The 23,261-nt window shown below is 45.3% G+C and overlaps 1 protein-coding gene across 2 annotated transcripts in view; it reads left to right on the forward strand.

The window, feature by feature from the left end:
• The window catches only part of SETD5 (SET domain containing 5), a 69,857-nt gene extending 46,641 nt beyond the window's left edge, over positions 1-23,216 (forward strand). Inside the window, exons 16-24 of one of the 2 annotated variants that reach the window (XM_074878919.1) lie at positions 1,169-1,411; positions 4,942-5,071; positions 6,328-6,581; positions 9,100-9,156; positions 10,643-11,110; positions 12,693-12,979; positions 15,954-16,087; positions 20,578-20,651; positions 20,852-23,216. In XM_074878919.1, the coding sequence (XP_074735020.1) occupies positions 1,169-1,411; positions 4,942-5,071; positions 6,328-6,581; positions 9,100-9,156; positions 10,643-11,110; positions 12,693-12,979; positions 15,954-16,087; positions 20,578-20,651; positions 20,852-21,454 (2,250 nt within the window). In that variant the 3' untranslated portion in view covers positions 21,455-23,216. Of the gene's footprint in view, positions 1-1,168; positions 1,412-4,941; positions 5,072-6,327; positions 6,582-9,099; positions 9,157-10,642; positions 11,111-12,692; positions 12,980-14,679; positions 14,781-15,953; positions 16,088-20,577; positions 20,652-20,851 lie in introns of those variants that run through there. The other variant, XR_012630222.1, reaches the window with a different exon arrangement.
• The last annotated feature ends 45 nt before the right edge of the window (positions 23,217-23,261 follow it).

Raw genomic sequence — 23,261 nt, forward strand, 5'->3', positions numbered from 1 at the left:
GGGTGAGGAGAGCAAAAAGCAGATGTTTCAGTGCTGGTGTGGAGGGGAATGGGAGGCTTGGGAGATGGCTGGCAAAGGCCACGAGGACATCAAGCTGTTTGTGTTGTTCCTACAGGGTAACAAGGTACTAATAGAAAGATGGGGAGAGCTGATGTGTTTGGATCCATGCGCAGTAAGCTAGCAGAAGCTTTTGGCAGCAGCGTGCAAAAGGGGTTGTTACAACTCTGGTGGGGTAGCTGCCATTTAAAAACTAGATGCTGATAGTTTGGAAAAGAGCACTAGCTTTTGGGCCCAAAAGAAAGGATGTTTATTAGAGAAGGTTGGATGCATATGATCTCAAATAAGTTTTCTGCATATTCCCAGTGTCTTAGGAGCAAGGAGAAAAAGACTGTCAGCCAAGAAAGTTACCTTAAATCAAGCAGCATAGAGGTGTAGTGAGAGTTGCTTAAAAACCCAACAAAACCACCTTGGAATAACCAGGGTGTTGCATCTTGTGAAGGATAGTAAAACAAAGGCTCTCTTGTGTATACCAGCAAGAGAACAAAGAGAGAAAAGTGGAGCCATTATGTAGTAAAGATTAGTTGGAATTTAAAAATAAATTTAGAATGGCATAAAAATGCATTTGGTGTGGGAATCAGTGGCAGTATCTTTTTGGGATGGGGTGGGATGACAGGCTGGGGGGGTATTTGTTTAGGACAAAGTAGAAGAAGTTAGCTTTCAGCTTAGAACTGAAGACCAAGAGGGAATGTGACTGTGGATTATAATGTACAAGCTGAGAGAAACTTGTAAGGGAAAGGAGGAAAAATTGCAGAAGCCTAGTGAGCAGCTGCCACATACTGGGCATAAATTAGCCATTAATACATGTAGGCTTGCAGCTGGAAACTAGTTTTGAACAAGGCGATCAAGTTTTGGGAGAACCTTCTAATAAGATGAATGGAGCTTAAAATTGAGCTACTTCTGTAGAACTGGGTTACCTGTTGCTGTGCCTGCAACAGATGAGAATTGGGTTTGACGGGGGAAGTCCTGGATGTGTTCCATCCTGTTGAGGAGGGGGGACGTTTTAGCATGTGGGCTGACCTGAGCATTGCTTCCCCATATTCCTTTCTGCCATATTGCCTTTCTTCTTCACCTGTGCTAGTTGCATTGACATGTGTGTTTTCTCCTTCAGTATCTTGTTACCGAATGGCTGAATGACAAAGCAGAAAAGCAGGAGTGCCCTATTGAATGCCCTCTGCGCATTACTACAGACCCAACAGTTTTGGCAACTACCCTGAATATGTTGCCAGGTCTCATCCACTCCCCGCTAATTTGTACCACACCTAAACACTACATTCGTTTTGGTTCACCTTTCAACCCTGAGAGACGTCGAAGGCCCTTTCTGTTGGATGGAATTTACAGCTCCTGTAAAAAGGTATGTTTGCTCATGTCTTACCTTCAGGGGCTATATACTCATCAAGCTCTTAGTGACACCCTTGTAAAGTTGTTGTGTCCTCTTTGAGCCTATTTCCAAGTGTTCCTGCTGAGCTGGCCTTGCCTGGTGTGTTGATCAGTCTCCAGGCTATGACTGCTGACCCTCTCCTAGCCAGGGTTCAGTCTTCATCCTTGCCTTTCACCATGGTAGAACAACTGTTCTGTGACTCTCCTCTTAGAAATGTGTACTTTCAAATCTGCAGTGGCTGTTTATTATCCAGCGTATGCAATTCAAGGAGGTTTAATTGTTGCCCTTAGAATGTTTTATGTTACTACTTTCACAGTCAGAGGGTGGTTGGCATTGCGGGAACAGGACAGTGTTGCAAAAGACCTCAAGAATACAGTGCCTCAGTCAAGAACCATTGTCTTTGGAGAGCCTTTGTTGTTTAGCAAAGCTTTGAGTTGCTTGTTCACAAGAGCAAGCCCACAGCTCTTTGTTTGGGATCATAGACTTGTCTGTCTACGACAAATAACTTGTGGCTGTGCAGGAAGCCTGAATGGAGCCCAGCTGAGGACTTCATTCCTCCAGGGGTGGTATGTGGCCAGTAAACGGTAGCATTTACCCATCTGCAGGGAAACAGTAGTTCAGGTTGGTTTGCTCAGTCAGATTTCTGTCAGAATCTATCTAATTTTATGGAAATCCTTTCTGATCTTCCAGTCTTGGTAGCTTTCAAAGTCGGGTACCATGTCCTGGTCTCTTTGCCTTCCTTTGAGGGAGCTTTTCCAGAGAGAAACTTTGGACTTTACCTTTTCCACCTTCAGCCAATTTGTTTTCATGCCCTAACACGCACCTGCAAAAAGAAGCTAAGGTCTCTCTTGGGTATTTCCTTCATAGGTAAAGCTTTTGATGGTTTCTTATATACTCGTGTGAACAAAACCATGTTTGTTTTCGTGTGCCTGGGCAATCTCCCCAAGCATATTTAAGCTAAGAACTTCATGGTTCAAGCTGCTTTTTTGAACCTTAACAGTGTCTTTCAGCCTCAGGAAAGAGAAAAGCATCCAGAGCAAAACTGGCAGAGTTATTCCGAGTTCTCTGCTTGGTGCATTTGCTGTACAACTAGCCAGCGAGCTCACAATTCAGTGAAAACTGTTATCATGGAACAAGTCTTCCAATCTCTTGCTACATTTGGCTATTTTCTAGTCATATGATAATTCTCACTGCTGGAGAGGGAATGAACTAGTCTCACTATGGATGACTTTCTTTTAGTCCATATGTTCCCAGAAGCTGCGTGTCCAAAACTGGATGTTGTGTTGCAGCTGGGACATTTTCAAAGCAGCAAGTTGCTCTGTGTCTTGTAGCTCATATCCATTTTGTGCATCACAGTATGATGACAGATTTTTCTTTGACAGGTTGATTTAAACTCATGTTCAGTTCGTGATTTACTGTGTTTGTTAGAACAACCCATTAGTTTTCTAGCCTGTAATTTTAGAAGTGATTGTTTCTGGCTTTATATGGTACTTTGTTCTAGCCTGTGCTGAGCTGTGTCCTGTTTTTCCCCATCCATTTCCCAATTTAGTAGGAAAATCTTGACTACTGTCTTCTGGCATGTTCTTGTTTCTCCCAGGTTGGCATTATCTGAAAACTTAAGTATGCTGCTGTTCCATTATCTCAATAACTAATAAAATAGTGAAAGCTTCTGGGTCCGTAATAGATGTTGCAGGAAGTAATTTGTTAAATTTCTACTTTTTGAAGGTAAATAATCAATAACTGTTCTAGTAAGGGGTTTCATCCACTCTGTAGGAGTTTCCCAGCTTTTTCATGGAAAACACTTGGTAGCATTCAGTGTTTTTATCACTAACAGTCTGGAGATGTAGAAAAAGTCTGCTTCTCGTGTTCAGGAATGTTTAGAAAACTCTCACAAGGAAGAGCTCCTTTTCAGCCAGCTGAGATCTAGACATGGCCCAGAACTTGATGACATGGCTCTCTCAAGACCTGATCTTTGTCTTGTCTGCTTCTGACTACTCAGTCAGGAAGGCTGATTTATAAAGGCTGTTGAAATAGAGTGTGTATTTTCTTGGACTGTCAGCAGGCCTCTTCCTTAAACTACTGACGACTATGCCAAAAAACCTCAGCTGATGATCTCAGTTTGCATCCACAGCATGCCAATGTCTGAACCTCGCAAGGAAACTGAACTGTATAACCTGCTCACGTTAATCACACATTGTACAGCAACTTGGCTGTCAGATCACATTGCCACATGTGAGATAGCAAGTGCTCCAGACTGGCTGGCACTTCGCACTTTTCCTGGTGGCCACTGTGGAATCCGTTGAGTTATAATTGAACAGAGAAGAAGCATCTGCTGTACAGTAGTGAAGGCCATCAGACTAGATCCTGTCAGCTGCTCTTCATCCTCACATTGAAGTTTTCACTCTGAGGATTGTGGCCACTGAGTTTCTGATGCATTTTCATGATATCTTTGAGGAATCGTAAGATGTATATGTGTATCTCTAATAGGATACACGTTGCTGGCAAGCAGATGAACTGTGGATTACTGAAAGGTAAACTTCTGATTTTAAACCTCTCTGGGAGAAGAAAAAGCTGGTAAAGTGAGTCCTTTGGGTAAACTACACAAATGCAAATTACTGTTTATTTTTTTCCGCAGCTTGGTGTCATTTTACTGAATCACCTGGGTGTTTTCCCTTATATTGTGGCCGTTATTTTTTATAGTAAATTAAGCAAAGGTTTCCTGCCTGCCATCAGGAGACAGTTTGTATCAAGAGGCAGGGCTAGTACACCCACTGCAGCAGTTGATTTGCTGAGACTTCACGTTCACTTGCACGAGATGTGAAACTTTATTGTCCGTGTTCAGAAGACGACTGTGACTTGTATCTCTTTTATTAGTAGCTGAATAAAAGATTTGCCTTTATTATTCTCTTCTTGTTTTAGCCCCTTTGAAAACTGCTGCTTGGATTTTATCGGATATTTTTGCTCCTTGTCTCTGGCAGTGAGCACAGTCCTAGAAGAACTGTTACGTGATTAAACTCAGCCATTGTTGGAGCAGAATCTACATTAAGCTCTAATATGCCTTAGTGGAGCAGGGGCACGGTGTGGGTGTGCTCCTGGGCAGGAAGCAGCTTCTTTGCAAAAATCAGGGGTTTAAGATAGTTCAACGTATTTATCTTCCTTTTCTTTTAATTAAGATTGCTTTTAATAGTTTTTAGCTGCCAGAGTATTGCATTTGATCTGTTTGTAATATGCTCTTCACTTATCTTTGTGTTGTTGCTGAAGGCTGCTGATCCGTGGAATCTCCTCAAGAGCACATAGTCAGCCCCATCACAGTAGGTGGTCAGCTCAGTGCTAACAGCTGAGCTCTGAGGGGTTCCTGTCTGAGCGCAGGCGAAGGAGGTGCTGTCAGTGTTGTGACCAGCCTGCCCTGCTGCAGAGGAGTGTAGGAGCTGGAGTGCATCCTGCAAGATTACATAGAAAGTACTGGAGGGGTTGCACGTTTATGTAGTGTCGTTTTGTTTCAGCGCTGGATCAAACAAGCCCTGGAAGAGGGGATGACTCAGACCTCACCAGCTCCGCAAGAGAACAGAACCCAATGTCTATACCAAAGTAACGAGAGCAGCAGTTCTTCCAGCATCTGCAAAGATGACACAGGTAAGTGCTCAGCACCATCAGGGCAGCGTGGGCACTTGAGTGAAACTGGGGAAGCTGCTGAATAACAAATGCAGCTATACAGGATGAGATCTTAAATGTGTACTGCTGCTTGATGGCACAGCTTTATGGCAGGTGAGCATGTTACTTTGCCACTCATTCAAATTTCTGTAGACCCATTCTCGCTTGAGCATATGTAAAGTTTCTCAGTATTTTCGTGTGAAAAAATAATCACTTTATCTTGCATCATCAAACTCAGTGCCATGTGATCATTTGTCCAATAGAAGGGAAAAAAGAAAGAAAAAAAAGAGTACAATATCATCTCTTTTCAGCAGGATGCTGTTAGATGGACAACTAAATGTCTACTGACTATAGGAAGATATAGCAAAGTCTCACAGGCACGTATGTAATAAGCGAATGATTAAGTAAGTCTCAAAGATGGAGAAGCTGAAATCTGTGAGTAAAGCAGCAGAATGGTTAAATATTGTGTCTGAATCTTTCTACAGAGAAAGACGGTGAAGATATGCCCAGTCAGGGATCAGTTTTCCAAGGACAACAGACAGGAAGCTAGACAACACACAGATAATGCAGAATCGATTATTGAAAAGTTAGATGAATAGGAAATGAACAGAATGCCAGAACCAATAAATACACATCCCTGAGCAAGAGCTGAAGAAGCAAACAACTGAACTGCTGAATTTACTGAATACCTTTTTCTTTTTTTTTTTTTAAAAAAACCCAAGCATCAAAAAAAGATATTATTTTGAATAGGGGTAGGCCTGAGGGAAAGGCATTAATCCTTTGTGGGAGTGAAATGTTTGGGCTGTGTTGACGTAGCCTGTAGGGAACTATTAGGCTCAGGTAATAACTGAGCTGCCTGTCATTTGTTCAGAGCAGTGACACTGACATGTCCTCTGACCCCTCTCCTCCACTCTTCTCTTCTCTTTTTTTATCCCTTCCTGTCTTCCTTTCCCCTAGCTCCCTCTTGTGCTTACTTCTAGTTGAAATATTTCCTTTCCTTGTTCACTGTGTGTTCCTGATGATGTATTGTTCTGTTATCAGTATCCAGACATGTCTCAAGGCTGGTATAGAAGTACTTCAGAGGTACTTAATTTTTAGGAATCTTTCGTAGTCACAATGGAGACTCGTGGGCTCCATTTGGGCTGGGAGTAGGGGGAAGGAGACAGGGTGTGATTTGCATATGGTTAATGGTTAAGATTAATGGTCTAGCCCTGTGCTCAGCTCAGTTTGTTTTTCAGACTTGCTAAGTCCCCTGAAGAAATGGAAGTCTCGCTACTTGATGGAGCAAAATGTTAAGAAGTTGCTGAGGCCGCTGTCTCCCGTCACCCCTCCGCCTCCCATCCCTTCAGTTCCTGGCTCAGCGAGCCCACAGCTGGCTACACCCTGCTCATCGCTGCCAGGAGAGGAGGAGAGTCGCAACGGTTATGGCATCATGTTCTCACCGATCCCTTCTCTGGCTGCTAGTCGCTGCAATACTCCACTACAGTTCGAGGTAAATCTGACCAGGGACTGGGAGCGCTAAAAAGAGAGGAACTGCAATATTTGCAGCAGAGGTAGCACTAGGGACACCTTCCTTTTTTGAGTATGTGGCTATGTTCCTGAGCAGCATCGTAGTGCCAGACTCAGGAGCACTGCTGCCTTTCTCCTCTACTCCACTTCTGGCCAAATCTCCTGCTGTATTAAATGTCAAACCTTGCTGCAGCCCAACCTCCCCTCACTTCATAGCTATCAGTAACATTAGCCTAATTCTTTTCTCCGTTTCTGCACAGTAGCTCCCAAATATTGCAGGCTTTTCAGTGTTCTTTAGTCATCTTTTCAGATCTCTGTGCCAATGTGGCTTCCAATTCCTGCCTCTTCCAAAGAGTGCAACAGTGCTCCACTTCTCAAAGGCTGCCTGATATCCTCGGCTCCTCTTTCCCTAAACAGTTTTCAGTAATGCCAAGTATGGTAGAAATACTTGACATCATCTTCCCCTATATCCTTTGGTTTTCCTTTCCCTTGATTGGGTAGAAGGAAAATACTTTATACCTTTGATTTCTTGATAGTTTCCTTTTGCAAAAATGTGCAGAAGTACTGAGCAGGCTGTGTAGGTGGTTTCCCTTGCTCTAAACTCTGTGGGAGAGTTACCAGCATCCATCCAGCTAGGACCTTCCACTTCATGTTACTGCTCTGTGCCTGTGAATAGGGATCATCCTAATATCATTTCTAACATTGCATATTTTCATTTTTAAAAATTGAACTCTTCAGGCCAGCTGCTCACAGTCTGCCAGTTAAAACCAGTAAAAAATAGTTTGTGCAGTGACAGGCTGCTCCATACTAGGGGTTGTTTTACTAAAATTCCCCTTTTTTGCAACAGGGCAAACAGTCCTCTGTGGTATTCTTAGCTTAGTGTGCTTTGATTATTTTCTTGGAGAGCCCTTTCTGGTAAGCTGACTGAGAGGCAGATCTGTAGAGGTTAGCAGGGAAGATTGTGGAGCGTTGAGGAGAGAGATGAAAGACCATTCCAGGCCCGGAGCTTGATTGGAAACGATCCTTACCTTTGCTCTGGTTGACATGGCAGATCAGGGCAGTGTTGCCGTGGACCTCCACATTCTAGTCACTGATTTCCTGTCCCACCTTGGTGTTGGTTATTTCTGTTGCCATATGTAAGACATGGGAAGCCTGGATTTCACTGGGCATCTATTACTTATTTGCCCCTTTTACCTTTTTTCCCCTTGAAAAGAGTGTAACAGCTCAGTAGACCATAGGCTTCTTTGTTGAAACTTTTATATTTCCCCCAATGCAGCTTATTCATAATATCACTATTTTAACGTCTTGTCTGTTTCATTTGGTTATCATCAATTCTAATTGGAGTGAATACATCTCCCCATGCATAAAGTTTTATACTGCAGTCCTGTGGCACTGTGGGAAGAGAACAGCAGAAAGATTCTTCCATCAGTTCACAAGCTTCTTCAAGCGAGCGGAAGATGTCACTTGACATCTTGGCAATACATTTTTGAAAGCTGTGGCTTTTAAGAAACTTTCTTTTTGATTGATTTCCTACTGCTCTCTGAAGAGCTTGTATCATAAGCTTCTGAAGCTCTGGTTGGTTGGGTTTTTACAGACTGAGTTTTTTCAGTTTTGGGACTTCTTAGATTGGAAACAAATTGGAGGATGCTTAGCCCCTCCCATATTCATAGGAGTGACTAGAAGAGTGATGACATACATCTACTTTTTCTGTGGAGTTTCAGAAGCTTTTTTAGCTAAGAAGTTTCTGAGATTCCTCAGTTTTCTGAGTGTTTCTGAGGAGGGCAGTGACTCCTGCCATATTTCTTTGATAGCAACGTACCTCTGGGAGACCTTCCTTTCTGATTCTATTTTAAGCTGCTCAGTAGCATGGAAAGGAAAATGCTTGGGAAGGAGGCCTCAACCATGGTATCACATGCACGCGCTGCCTTCCGCTGATAGGTGTTCAGATGATATGTTACGACATTTCATAAAGCTATTCTCTTGACACTCTTCACACCTATTCTCTTGGCTTTAGCTGGAAAGGTAGCCCACAGTGGATTGAAGGAGACATTTTTGTTTTCTAGTATAATGTCTGCGTAAGTTCACTGTAGTGTTTGGGGGATCTTATTTTACCTTTTGGGCAAACCCAGGCTTCCCATCTCTCCCATGTTCTCAGACTAAACGCCATAAATGGCTTTCTCTATATTTCATGGTGAAAACTCTCTCTGACAGCATCAGAAATATAAAGAACAAGATGTTTCTTTTCTTAACATTTATGTGCTCTGTTTTGGGTACTAAGTTATAGCATGAAACACAGTAAACCAGTCCTGTCTCTGTGCTTCCAGAAAGCTTTAGAAACCGCTTGACCAACAGCATTGTCATCCAGGCTGGGGCGAGTTCCTGGGATAGTCTTTGTTTAGAATAGCCATTGCTAACCTCTGCACTTGTTTTTTAATTGAATTTGGTTTGCTTCTTGACTTTTTTGAAGTAGATGAATAACAAGATGCTTTTCCCTCCTCTAGAATGTATCCTCCCCTGAGAGTTCCCCTGCGCATAGGCCTGAGTCCATGTCACCTGAGGTAGTTATCACACCATCTCAACTGTGTTTGAGGCTGGAGCGTGTGTGTTTGTGCGTGCATTTGAGGCCATGGTGGGAGGGGAGGGATGAGAAGTGCAGAGGCAGGTGGGAATAAGGGTGGAGCATTAGTCATGGTAAGGCTGAGGAGAGTTTTCAGGGTTATCACAAGAGAGCAAACAAATTGAAGACTGGAATTTATTATTTACTTGTTGACACTGGTGGGAAACAGCAGTGTGGAGACTTGGTATGTCTCAGCTACTGAGCTGAAGGCAAAAGGTCTGGAGACCCCGGAAATATCATAATCAACTTCAGTCCTGGCCCAGCAGATAAGTGGTGTGTGGTATTTACTCAGCAGCAGCAAGATGACTACTGGGGAAGGAAAGGGAAAGCATTCACTACCAGGTTTGACTTATGAGGACACAGTGGTGCACCTGAGCTGCTCTCTTCAGCCTTGACTTATCACCTGTTCACCCACAGACTTAAAAAGTTGAGAAGATGCCAGAAAGTAGTGTATTGTTTACCTACTGGCCTGTTGTAAAATATCAGGTGAAATACCTTGCTCAGAGACTGTTTCACAGTAGAAAATAGTGCTCGTCTCCAATGTGGCAGATTACTTGGAGCTGTAATACAACAGAGGAGACATCCTCAGCAGCAGCAGTAGGGCAGAGCTGGTGCCTGGTGCTGCAGTGTTTTTCCCTAAGCACTGTAGTCCTGCAAAGAGGATGAAATCTTGTCAGTTATGCTCATTGTCTGAGATCCTGACATATTAACATGGTGAAGGAGATGATTATGCTGTTTCCCTGGAGGGTTTTTGGCACTTCAAGTAAATGAATGGATATACTGTTGTGTCAGTGCCTAGTGCTCCAGAAACTGTGACGGCGCCAAGATGATGCCATTATGGCTTTGTTAAGGAATGTAAAATGTAAAAATGCAGTATAAATTAAATGAATGTACTATTGTTAGAGATTTCCAAAGCTCACAATAAGTGAAAACAAATGGCTTGGAGGTCCTGAGCATTTTATTGTTAGGAAGTTAGTAGTGGCTGACTTGGGACAGTCGAGAACTTGGCTAATAAAACAGCAAATAGACAGCAGATCTTTTCTGTTCTCTCCCCATAATGAACCTAGCTAGTACTATGTGTTAACATCAACTTTGGGCTTATGAGGCAATTGAATTTGCTGGGGTTTTCTTCACTGACTGCCTGGGGCTAGTGCTGAGCCTTATCCTCTTGCTGCAGTGAGACTGCTAAAGGGGAAGGAGCATCTTGTTCTGGACAGCTAAACTGGTTATTATTTAGTCTCAATCATTCCCCTGTGGAATGAGCAAAAAAGTGCAGGAAAGGACCAAAGGGGTAATCAGAAAGGAACTGGAAAGCAGTAAACTAGCATTGTACAGAGTACTTTCTGACTTAATTTTCTCTCCCCACCTTTGCCTGACCCTTTTCCTGACTTCCCACCCCTCTCCTATATCCTTCTCGGATTTTCCAGCTCTGCCTCCGATCCGACCTGGATTCGAAGGGTGGGTACCTGGATTCCAGTGCAAACACCTGCCCAGAACGGCCGTCGCTGCTCAGCTTTGGATCCTCAGATCTGGCTCCACAACCCTCCATAAACTCTACTTCAGAGATGAACTTCCCAGGGAAAAGTGGGGAAGCGCAGATGCTGCTACGAAGCTCTGATCAGGCTTTTCGGACAGAGTTTAATTTAATGTATGCCTTCTCCCCATTGAACGCTATGCCACGTGTAGATGGGTTGTTGCGGGGGTCTGCTCCTTTGGGAGAGAGGAAGCCAATGAATTCGGAAGCAGGATGCTGCAGCTCTCCTGCTGAAGGATATTTCAGCAGACACGAGTCTGGGCTGCTTAAAGAGACGGTGCATGGATCCATGTCTCCGTGCGGTGAGAGGGCTTGTGAAGGCGTCAGATCCGCTCCCCAGAATCCACCACAAAGGAAGAAGGCAAGTAGTCTTGTAAAAGAAACTCTTCGACTGCAGGAACCTGGGTGGGAACAGTGGGAAAGACTGACAGGGAGAATGAGGAGAGCAGAATCCAACTAAAATATAGTCTGGACAAGTAATCCAGGCAGCCAGTGCCTGGATGAAAACAGTCTAAAAGTTGTTAAAAAGAGAGTGAGCTCCCCTTTAGGTAAGATTTTTATGCCAGAGGTGGAAGAAAAAGACTGTGATGAAAATACCTCTTCTTGGGAGCACAGAAAGGGGAGCACGATGCTAGCAGCTTTCATAAACAGTTGTTAAACTGAGACAAGACCCAGAGCAATAACGCAGTGCAGCTGTGCTAGTGGGTGGAGGTGTGACTTATCAGGATGAAAAGGGTCTTACCAGAAAAGCGGGTCTAATGTTTCAGAAGAAAACATGGGCAGTTTATTAGAACATATTAGAGTATTTCCACTAATATGGAAACATATTGACATTGCAAGAAAAGTAGATGAAGGTTGTTACTTAAACTTTAGCTCTTTGAAACTAAAAACACAGGAATATTATTTAAAGAAAGCAAATGCATATTGGTTTCTAGTTGCATGCTGGTGACCCGCATGGGACTAAAAGATTCCGTTTCTGGAGGGTTTTGATTTTTTTCCCTTTGGTTTTCTTTTAAAGTTACACTTATCTTAAAACCTTCGTATGTTGAGTTACTTTTGGAAATACCCTGTTCAGTATTTTAACGTGTAAAGCCTTCTATATAGGCATTGAGTCATAGCTGATAAATTCTTCAGCAGAGCTGCCTTCTGTGAGTCCTTTATGGGTCTGTGCCCCATAGTAACTCTTAAGGGGAAGGCACACTGAAAGGTAAGTGCTCAGCTAGAAATATTTGTGTATTTTTGGTTCTGCTGGCCCTGTGTTACAAGACTGCATTATCTGGGACCTTTTGGTCCGTGTCTTTGAACAAATCTGAGACTGCTTTGCACAAAATATATTCTACCTTTTCTAAAAGTAGTTTGTTGAGGTGGTAGCACTGGAAGTTTGTGGTATCACTGTAGCGGGAACCTGCTTTAGGCGGGTTAAAATTCTGTGCAAGGCTTTACCAAGGTTTTAGTATTAATGCGGCTGAACTAGTACGGATGAACAGGACTCTCTGAAGAGTTCTGTGAAGAAGGCTCTCACCTGTTTTGGAGGTGTACTGATACACATTTTATGTAACGTCACAAACCAGAGAGAGAGTGAGGGATGTTGAGAGGAGGAGGGTATAGAGGCTTGATGCTGGAATATGCAAGCGTATACTGAATTACTGTGAAATTCCAGGTTGGTTGAGAAGCAAATAGCTAGATATTTCTGCTGAAGTATTGGTCATAAAGAGAAAAATGTGGGTGAGCATGGCAGTCGATGAGTGGTCCGAATCTGTACCACTTAGCTCTTTTTCCAGAGTGCCTGCAGATTCAGTAAGACTTTATAATCCCACTGTACCTTTTATCTGCAAACTGAGAAAAATAGATTTTTTTTTTTTTTTAATGGTGTGTGGGCGTGTTCCTCCCCCTATCCTCATCCGTTGCATTCCCTGAGTCATGGCTGTATTTCTCTCTCGCAGGTATCTCTACTAGAATACCGCAAGCGGAAACAAGAAGCCAAGGAGGGTGGCGATTCAGTGCGATGTACAGGGACTCCTACCCGACAGGGCAGCAGCAGTTCTGTGACTGACACAGATGGCAACAGCCTGCCGGGCTCCGTAGTACGAACCCCGTCCTCCCCACAAAGTGGCTTCTCCCCTTCTCATCCCTCCCTGCCTCATGTAGAGGACATCAGCCCACCAGACTCGAGGGGGGCTAGTTCCTCAACATCACTCAGCAAATCCCAGGAGAACATCAGCAGTAGGTGGTGAGTGTTATCCTTCCAAGCGAGTCTGAGATTGCTCCACGGAGAAGGACCAAACTCTCCAAGGGGCGTTTCCATAACAATTTGTGCAGCTGGACGGATTCAGTCGGGTCTCTTGGCATTGTTCTCTTTTGGAATTGCTAAACAACCATGAAGGATACCAGCAGCCTTCTCAGCCTGCCCTTTAGTTCTTGGTTTAGATATCAAAAATCTGTCTTGAAAGATACAAAGTTAAACAGTTGTCTCTCTCTTCCACCAGTTTACATTTACGGTCTCAGGTTTGAAGGTCTTGCTCTTGCAATGAGAATTTAATCCAGGTCTTTTCTTGCTGAACCTCTTTTGGACATGAGCGGTACTAAGTCAACTCCTATTCAGAAGGAAAGCTTTGCATTTGAGAAGCAGGGACAGTGAAACAACTCAGCTTTCCTAGTGCCTTGCACGTAAAGCTTGAAGAGCAGTTACCAGACAGCAGTCGGTGGCTTGCCAAAGGCATGGAAAACCCACCTTTACCATGTTACCGTGAGAAGGTTTGATAAGGGGAAAGGCTGGTCTTCAAAAACTTTTGAACCTGATAGTAACATCTGGTCCAAAAAAAATACTGCAGCACTGAAATGCAGAGTATTGCATTGTAGTGTCAATGCAGTGACGGTCAGGATGTTCTGCTGATGGGAGCTGTGTAGTCCACTGGCTCTGCTGCTTTGTATTCAAGTTCTGTTGGTGCAGAAAGCCTTACCTCAATGCTGATATTCCACATACACAGCTGTGTCACTGCTCCGTGTAATGGCAGGGGGATGGCAAGGGAAGAGATGCTCAGCAATGCTGAAGGTAGTGAGAAGTATGAAGTCTGCATTGAAAGTGCTTGAGAAACATCGTTTTGGGTGAATTTGCAGGAGTAATAAGATCTGTTTCCTTCCCTTTTCTGTCACTCCTCAAGGGGAGATTAATAGAAATCATTTGTCTTGTACCTCTCTGACAGTACCCTGTCTACCAGGTGACCTTCTGCCAGATGTTGGGACTGGCTGCAGCTGAGGCAGTCAGATGTTGATTAGTTTATAATCAGTATTTTATAATTAAATACTCTGTGCAAGTGTTGATATCCCGTGCCCTTCTCCTCCTGTGCCACTTCCTTCTGCCTGTAAAAGGGTGAAAGAGAAACCTAGCTGAAAGAAAAACAACTAGTTCAGGGTGAGGTGGCAACCATGCTCTAGTTTTATATTCTATGAGCTTCATCTGCTGCTCCTCAGCAGGTGCTCTGGCTTCAGTTTCTCACATGGTTTCATGAGTAAGTATTGTGTGGGAATAAAGATCGTATTGTTTTGGGACACTGGATATAAAGTTGAAACCATGCTGATAACGTTTTGAAATGGGATTGAGCAGATTTGCTGCATTTTAAATTCTTGTTCTTCTGTGTTTTAATGGGCAAGGCTAACAAACATACAGTCACCTTCTACTTTTAAAAAAATATATTAGAAACTGCATGTTACTGAGTTAAAGCTGTGACCAGTTTCATCTTTAACTCTGAGTGCTTACATTTCAGATACATTTCCAGACATTCACAATAATACAATATTAGGGACAGAAGAAAATGGTGGGAACTAAAATTTACATGCCTTAATTTTTAGAGTTGTCCAGGTTTTTGCTGAATTCTACAATAATTGCCAATAGCTTTCATTTAAAAAAAATTAAGTTTCTGTCTCTTTCAGTTGCCAAGATACAGCCATCACAATGTAAACAGATGTGCTGCTGCCCAGTAAAACCAGCCTTGCAGAAAACTGTCTCCAGCAAAACAATAGCAGCAACGAAGGTGTGAATTCACCCCCTCACCCCATTCACCTCCATGAGGTGTGAACTCTGGCCCCTTCTCCCTTCTGCTTCAGTGAGGGGTGAACTTCAATGTCTGGGCTATTTATTTTATAAATAAATAAAAAAGCTAATGTAAAGCACAGTTTTCAATATATATTTTAAAAGAAAAAAAATAAATACAGAAATCTGTTAATATGGTGTTAAGCTGCATGCTTATATGGTGTGCAGTGCATTTAATATTATACTAAATATTTAAATTCAGGCATTTTTAAGGCGCACACTCTTCAGTGTCTAGGGTAGAGGCATTGTGAATCCCTGGTCAAGGTGCTACTATCTTACAGGTTAAAACACATATTTCTAAAGAGATTTGGATGGTCCTGTGCATGGTAGATTGAATATTGACCCAGGGGTCTGAGGTTTGTCTGTGGCTCTGCTTTTCTTATACAGATTGGCTTTAGGGAAGCCACTTCACCACTTTTTCACCCTCAGACCAGACACTTGTAATATATAATGGAACAAGATCTAGCACCAACCTTGAGCGGAGAGTTTTCACGTTACAAAATAAATGGGACAAAGTAGCATTAATGGGCAAAATGGCCAAGCTAGCTCTGCTCCAGGAACATTGCATGATCTGACTGTACTGTCTTGACACTGTATTATCAGAAAGGCATTGGGTTTGCTTCTTTTTAGCTTGAATAAAAGTAATCTATGCAATAACTGCATCTAATCTTAACATCAGGACTTTCAAAATGCTGTTGAATCTCAAAACAATTTTTCTGGGAGAAGGTGTCCTGTAATCAGGTGATCTACTGAACTGGATGTTTATACCATGTTTTTGATAAAGAGTAAAGGCTTTGTTTTTTCTGAGGGCAGTGCTATCATGGTAGCCAGTGACTGGCAGTCTAAAATCCCACAGGAGGTTATTTACATTGCAAAAGCAGTTCAGAAGTTTATTCCTCATCTGTCTATAGAGAGCTGGTGGTCTCTGATCCCACCCTTCCATGATAGGGGTTTGCATTTGCACTAACATCATACCGATGAATTTAAGCAGGGACTTTAAAGACAAAACTGTCTTGTGATTATACCAAGGACCCCACAGCCCCCTTGTGCGTTGGTCACGTCGCTCTCGGCTCTATAATAACAATCCTCAGGGGTTACTGGGTTTTTGTTGCAGGATGGTCCCAACGTCAGTGGAGAGGCTTCGAGAGGGCCGAGGTATACTTGAGAAGGTGCTACGAAGTGGTGCAAAGGTATCCCAGAGAAATGAATCCTCACCTACCTGTGACACTGCTGTTGAGAGAGATGCAGGTAGGAAGATGAAACGTTTGAACACTTGGCTGGTAGGAAATGATGGGCTCGGATAACTTTGCAAACTTGTCTACGAAGTTAGTTGCACCTTCATATTTAACATTATCAATGCCTTATAATAGCTTTCTGCAAACCGTATTTTATTGTTATTCAGATATTGCTTGAGCTTGTATCCCTCTTCTGTTAGACCTGGAAGACATCCAGGTTTCTCCAGGGTTTGGATTCAGGACTATCTGCATCTTGGCTCTGGCAGGGACAGCGTCTTCGTCCTTGGACAGATGGGTTAAGCAGCATTGCCTCAAGTGCCCCTGTGTACTGGGGATGAAAGTGCTATCATTTAATAATTCTGGTTGGCTGAACATTCAGATAAATGTATTATCACACTAAAATGCAGGTGTAGGCTTTAGGCAGTGCTAAGAACTAATTTAGCTTCCAAGCCTTACTTCAGCTCTTTTTGAAGTTACTTAATTCCCTGAGTTACGGTATTTGTCAGTTTTGTGAAGTGCACCTCCGTACTGAGATGAATTCAGTTCTTCTCTGAGTAAAGCGTTGTCCTTGACAAGTAGCATGTGGGGTCAGTATTTGTAACTGGAGCTGAAATTATACCCTTCTTTTATCCATCTGTGGTCTAAAGGTGAGATGTGACTTTCTGAGAGATGGACAGACCACTTCATCATTGCTTAATTTTTCAGTTGTGAAATGGAATTATTTTTCTTTTATTTATTTTGCAGTCTCTGAACATGATTGTTTTTTACCTAGAAGGTAGTGCCCTTAGAACCCTGATCGTACTTGGGACTTAGAGCAGTGGATCATCATATTTAAATAACTTGGTCTGTGTGTTGCTGTCAGCCCTTACTTCCCCATAGCTGAGGACTGTTCAGTTAGAGACTCCTGGCTGCTCTGATTGCAGCTGCTGATGATCTGAATCTCTGGAACCCAGAGCCTAGTCCTCTGGTATTTTAGACATGGAAAGACTAGAGCATCTAACCCAGGTGCTCTTTGGGTAATTCACCAGCAACAGCAACTCTTGCCTTTGGAGTATCTCATTTCTGAGTGTTTTGGGGCAGGTATGTTTACTTCATTCCAAATCAGATTCTTTTTCTTCATTTGCGGGAAGGTATACTTGAGACCACTTTCTGAAATCAGGCCTCTCATCTGGCATTTTCCTATTTTTGTACACCTAAGCGCATCTCTTCTCAACGCTTTTTCTTCATCTAGTCTTGAGAGGGAATCCTCTATCAAAAATTTCATGGTTTCATGGGACCCCAACTCGGGCTTTTTTTCCTGTCTTTCTCGTACTTGGTGATTAATTTTTAGAAGGGTAGGCAAATCCAGGCTCTTGCAATAGACCTTTTGCCCACTGCAATCTGTACAGATCTGTCTCTTCAGTCTCACCCAAGAGTTAGGCTGGAGTTAAACTCTCGTCTACATCTATCCATTCTTCTCTGTTACATAAAACCCATCCCACTCCAAGTTGTGAAAAGTTAATGCTGTAGCTGACAAAAGTCTTTTTGTCTCTTTCATCCAAACGCAGCAAAATGTGGGTTTTTTTCTTCTTTTGCATACTCTGGTAATTTCTTCAGTAGATCTTTTAGATTCTGCACGCCACCTTCCCCTCCCCCAGTTGCTGATCTCCTTAGTGAAACGTGAGTGGCCGAGACCCTGCCATTCCTGGTGTCACCTGTAGGAGTTGTGAAGATACATGTTCACCTGATGCTGTAACAGAAAATAATATGAGGGGAACTAAAAACCCCAAACTTGGATGGTTTGCTGATGGGGCATGTAGGAATGAAATGGAATTTGTGTGCGTGCCACACTCCTGAGAATTGCAACGGCTCAGTTAAAGCTATCACTTCATATGTGCTTTAGGTTGATACAGGCCAGTACCGCCAAAAAAAAGCGGTTCTTCTTTATGTACTTTCTTGTGCAGGTATTAGAAATGGGGAAGGGAAGTGTTGGCTTTATCTTTTAAGTTTACGTAAAGCAAATTCAGGAAGGTTATAGTTTATCTACCCTTTGTAATTTAGTCTTTTGATAGTCTTGTCAAGGTGTTTTTCTGTGAACAGGCACTGCCAGTAAATTGTGCAGCCCTGCTGGTGGACCTGGCCTTTTAAGAAACAATTTATTCCAGAAATCTTTAGATTGATTCTCATTCTCAACTTCTGTTAATCACAACAATCTCCCGGATTGAACAGTTAGTCTCTTCTGTGCATGACTGCTTAACAAAACATGCCCCGAACTTCCAAGTTTGGCCTTTCTGCTGTGCAGGACTCAATGTCACCTACAGCAAACAGCTACTTGATGCATCAGATGCCGTTTCAGAAAATGGAAGGTGTCACAGGACATGCGCTGGCAGCTTCACACCCCGGTCTCTGTGCAGGTCCTGTGCCCTGAGGAAGGAGGTTTCTGAGCCTCAACAGCAGACAAGACAGCTCTATCCAGATTCCTGTTTAGCTAAGCCAGCAACTGTGATGTAGCACAGAGAGCACAACCACAGCAAAGCCACGGGCACTGCTGACACTGGCGCTCCTGCCAGCACCTCTGGTGCAAAGCCAGACCTGTCTGGCAGAAGTACAGAGCAGACCAAGGCAACGGGTCCTGTTTCATGGCTGAGACACATCTGTCGTATAAATTTGATACTAATACCAACACTGTTTCACCGAGGCATTTCAAACGCGGCTGCTGAGAATCCCTGAGATGCTGCAGATAAGCAGCTCTGTCTCATTAGACGTGTTATGTTAGCTCTGATGTGAAATCTTCTAGTCCCACCAGTTTCACTCCCCGCTAAAGAAAGTGTGTTCGCCAGCTGAACCCCATGGTTACAGTAGGAACGACTGAAAAACACACGTAGTAAAGTGGCTGGGTCGCTGGCCGTGAGTACGTCTTGCCTAGCCCAGTTCAGGCTCAGTTATTTGGTAGGACAAGAAGCTCAGCCACCCTCTAAGATACAGGTGCTAGAAAGGCTTGTTTTGTCAAGACAATGCTTATTCCTCTTGATCTCTCACATAACTAAGGTGGATCAGTGTGTACTGTGCTGCTGGTACGCTTCAAACCTCAAAGCATTTTCATCATCTTGGCCTGTTTCACAAACAGGCATTTCTGAGGTCTAAGAGTAACTCTGTTTGGAGCAGCTCAACTGACTCGTAAAGCAGAATCTCCAAAACGGCCGCAGGGTGCCAGCAGCGTCGGCAGCACAGGACCTCGCTCTTCGGCAGCATCTGGATCTGCCTTTGAGGACAACCTGCAGCAGGATCCTGCTGACAGCCATCTCACAGCATCATCTGGGTTGGAAAAGCCCTTGAAGATCCTCCAGTCCAACCATGAACCTCACACTGACCGTTCCCAACTCCACCAGATCCCTCAGCGCTGGGTCAACCCGACTCTTCAACCCCTCCAGGGATGGGGACTCCCCCCCTGCCCTGGGCAGCCCATTCCAACGCCCAACAACCCCTTCTGCAAAGAAATCCTTCCTAAGAGCCAGTCTGACCCTGCCCTGGCGCAGCTTGAGGCCATTCCCTCTTGGCCTGGCGCTGGTTCCTTGGCTCAAGAGACTCATCCCCCCTCTCTGCACCCTCCTTTCAGGGAGTTGTAGAGGGCCATGAGGTCTCCCCTCAGCCTCCTCTTCTCCAGACTAAACCCCCCCAGTTCCCTCAGCCGCTCCCCATCAGACCTGTGCTCCAGACCCTGCACCAGCTCCGTTGCCCTTCTCTGGACACGCTCGAGTCATTCAATGGCCTTTTTGGAGTGAGGGGCCCAAAACTGAACCCAGTCATCGAGGGGCGGCCTCACCAGTGCTGAGTACAGGGGTATGATCCCTTCCCCATCCCTGCTGGCCACGCTATTGCTGATACAAGCCAGGATACCATTGGCCTTCTTGGCCACCTGGGCACACTGCTGACTCATTATCAGTCAACCCCCCCAGGTCCCTCTCTGTCTGGCAGCTCTCCAGCCACTCCTCCCCAAGCCTGTAGCGCTGCTGGGGGTCGTTGTGGCCCAAGTGCAGAACCCGGCATTTGACCTTAGTGAAACTCGGAAGGGACAGTTTTATCTCCCCAGCTGTGTAACTGTAGCCCGTGCGGATTCCTGTGACCGAGGCCAAGCGGAGAATTGCTGAGTCCTTAGAAACTATCTTCTGCCTCCTGTATCCTTTTGAGGAGCCGCGGGAGCCCAGGCTGTGTCTGTGGTGTCACCAGTGTGCCCCTTCAGATAGGCTGGTCCAAGGCAGGCGAGCTTTGCGCTAAACCAGAGGGAGCTGGATCAAGGGAAGCAGCAGTTCCTAATGCGTCTGGCTGGTTTATACACGTTAAGGTTTTCCAGTTGCCTTTTGCTAGGGTTCTTCAGCTTCTGAAACACTGATGGCTGGTGAAGCCTCTCTTGTCTCAGCCATAGCTGGATGCAGAACAAGGCGGCTGGGGTGTGTGCAGGTGTCTTTGAGAGGGAACTGCTGTGGCCTCGGTCCAGAGGTTTAACATCTTGCCTGTACATTGCAGACACAGCAGAAGGAGACACTCCAGAAGCCCACAAAGGACCAGCAGTTTACAGTCCTTCTCGATACAGCTACCAGGTAAATCCTTTCCTATATTATCTGCCTATTCTGAAATAAAGCTTTTAACAGGATTAGGGGGGAAACTGGGTTTGGCTGCCAGTTCTTCCCAGTCCTGCTACATTAAGCACCTTCGGCATGAGAAGGAGGTAGGAAATGGGGAAGTCAGTCTGATGTGCCCTTTCTTTTTTTTTTTTTTTTCTCCCCACCAATTTATTCAGCTCCTGCAGTCTGACAGTCCCCAGGCAGAATCGCAGACCCTTCTCCAGCAGAGTTCCTCCCCCTACAGAGGCCACCTCACTCCCTCTCCTGGATACAGCTATCGAACAGCAGCACAGAGGACAGGACACAGCCTCTCTCACGGTTCCTCAGAAACATCCCTCTCCTCCACCTCCTACTCCAGCCCTGCCCACTCGCTCTCCACAGACTCCTCTGCCCTGTTTGCAGGGAATTCGGGGTATTACAGCAGCCAGCAGCACTCTGGCAGCGGCAGCAGCAGCCTCCTCAAGAAGAGCTGCCCTGCTGCTGCTGCCAGCCCAGCACAGCAGTCGGCTGTGGACTCTCTTTCCTCCGAGTCGGGCTCCCAGCCCTGCACGGGCGCGTCAGGCTCCTCCTCCGCTCCCCAAAGTGCTAGGTCACTACAGTCAGACTTGCGGACTATCAGTTTACCCAGTTCTGGGCAGTCTGTTCTCTACCAGGGCTCCCGGGGGGCCGTGATTTCCAATGCACAACACTATCCGCACCGCGGGGGAAGCAGTGTCCATCAGTACAGACTTCAGCAGCTTCAAGGTTCTGGAGTAAAGACTCAAACAGGACTTTCCTAGGGCTGCCTGGACTCCAGGAGGACAAAACTTGCCCATAGCTCCTTCCAGTCACCTCTGGAAGTGGCTCCTGGGCCAGTGTTGGGAGCTTGCACCTGATGCTGGGGTGCCAGGGGTCAGAGGCTGAGGTCTGATATGCACGGGTGAGATTTGTGAGCAGTATTGGCCTCTGGCCTTGTAGGAGAACACAGATTTCTCTGAGGCAGAGACTGTAGCAAAGCTGTTCCCTGACGTGTTGGGTACATTGCAAAAAAAAAAAAAAAAAAAAAAAAAAAAGGCAAATGGTTCAAGTGCAATGACTGTGGTGCAGCCTCTGTCTCTTGTCCGTGCCCATGGCCATAGTCACTCACGCAGTACGGACATCTTTTGGAATAGGAAAGCAGTTTAAAGAAAACGTTGGGGGAAGTTGAACTCCAATCCCAAAGCTCTCTTTATAGGTCAGGTTCTCAGTGTGTTCTGGGGAGGGCTTTAATCCGTTACGATCATTCCAGTCACAAGCAGATGAGCGCACACGGCTGCCTTTGGGCCTGGGTCACGACTGCCACGGTCGGAGCTTTTTCCAGGACAACAGAGTCTCCGCAAATGTGAACTAGCACGGGGTGAGGGGCTGGGAGGGGGTGTGGGGGGGGGGGGTGGGAGTTGGAGTGTGTGTGCCTGTCGCTGCAAAGGATCTGGGATGCACTGTCGCGTGCTGCTGCGACGGGGCGCGATCGCCACAGCCCTCGCGGGTCTGGGAAACGGGACGTCGCTGGGGCGGTGCTGCCACCACACTGGGACAGGGGGGGTGTTTCTCTGGCTGCCGGTGCGCAGACACGCTGCGGGGTGACCGGGGGACCCCGAGAAATAAAAGTGATGCTGTGGCACACGGAGGGTGGGAGGGTGCTGCCTGGCGGAGGAACGGGGGGCTGCGGAGAGGGGGTGTTGTAGGGGTGTTCGGTGGGGACCCCGGGCTGGGCCGAGCCAGAGGCTCCGGCGCGGCGCTGGCTCTGCGGGACGTTTTTCCCAGCCGCCGTCACCCGCCGAGCGTGGCAGCGGAGCCAGCCCAGACACAGTGCGCTGTCTGTTCGATTCCATACGATTGCCAGCTTCTTTCTCACTTGTTTACTGTAATATCGGGCGTGTTTTTATTTATCTAATTTTATATTCAGTTATAACCATAGTAGGTTAGCTAATATACGACAGGTGTCATCCCTGGTGCTGCAGTGGAACTTCTCCTTTCTCTTGGATAACATAATGCTGTGAGTCTGTCTCCCCTGTCTTTTCAGATGCACAGTCTTCTTCCTTTTTTTAGGACTGTTACAGGTTTCTCTAATTCACAGTTGAAATCAGGTGTTTGTTCAACCTAGGGGAGACTTTTAAAATATTGAAACAAAGAGTAACTTTCTCACACTGTCTGGCTGTGAGCGTGTTGGGATGGAACTTGTCACCCCACAGTTGGGTGTCTGTATACTGTATAAAATAGGTGTAAACTTCACTCGGCTTAGCCCTGGGGGTGCAGCCTCCCCTTCCGTGCTCTGAACAGCACGGGGCAGGCGGGCTCTGCCCTGCCGGGCGGCGGGAGGGGGCCGGGGGGGCCCTGCCCAGAGGCGCCGGCACCTTCGGGCGCAGCAGGGGGGCAGGAGGGAGGGACCCTGGAAAGCTCTTGGAAAGGTGGGGGCTGTAGCTTCTTACTCTAGTGGAGTTTTTACACCATGCTGTAACATTTGAACTTTCACAAGAGATGTAATAATTTTGATAATAAAAATACTTAACTTGAAAAACAGTATTTTTGAAAGTTTCTTTTGTTTCCTTACCAGCTTGAGTGCTGGTG

Source organism: Strix uralensis, chromosome 10 (assembly GCF_047716275.1).
Source record: "Strix uralensis isolate ZFMK-TIS-50842 chromosome 10, bStrUra1, whole genome shotgun sequence".
Lineage (NCBI taxonomy): Eukaryota > Metazoa > Chordata > Aves > Strigiformes > Strigidae > Strix > Strix uralensis.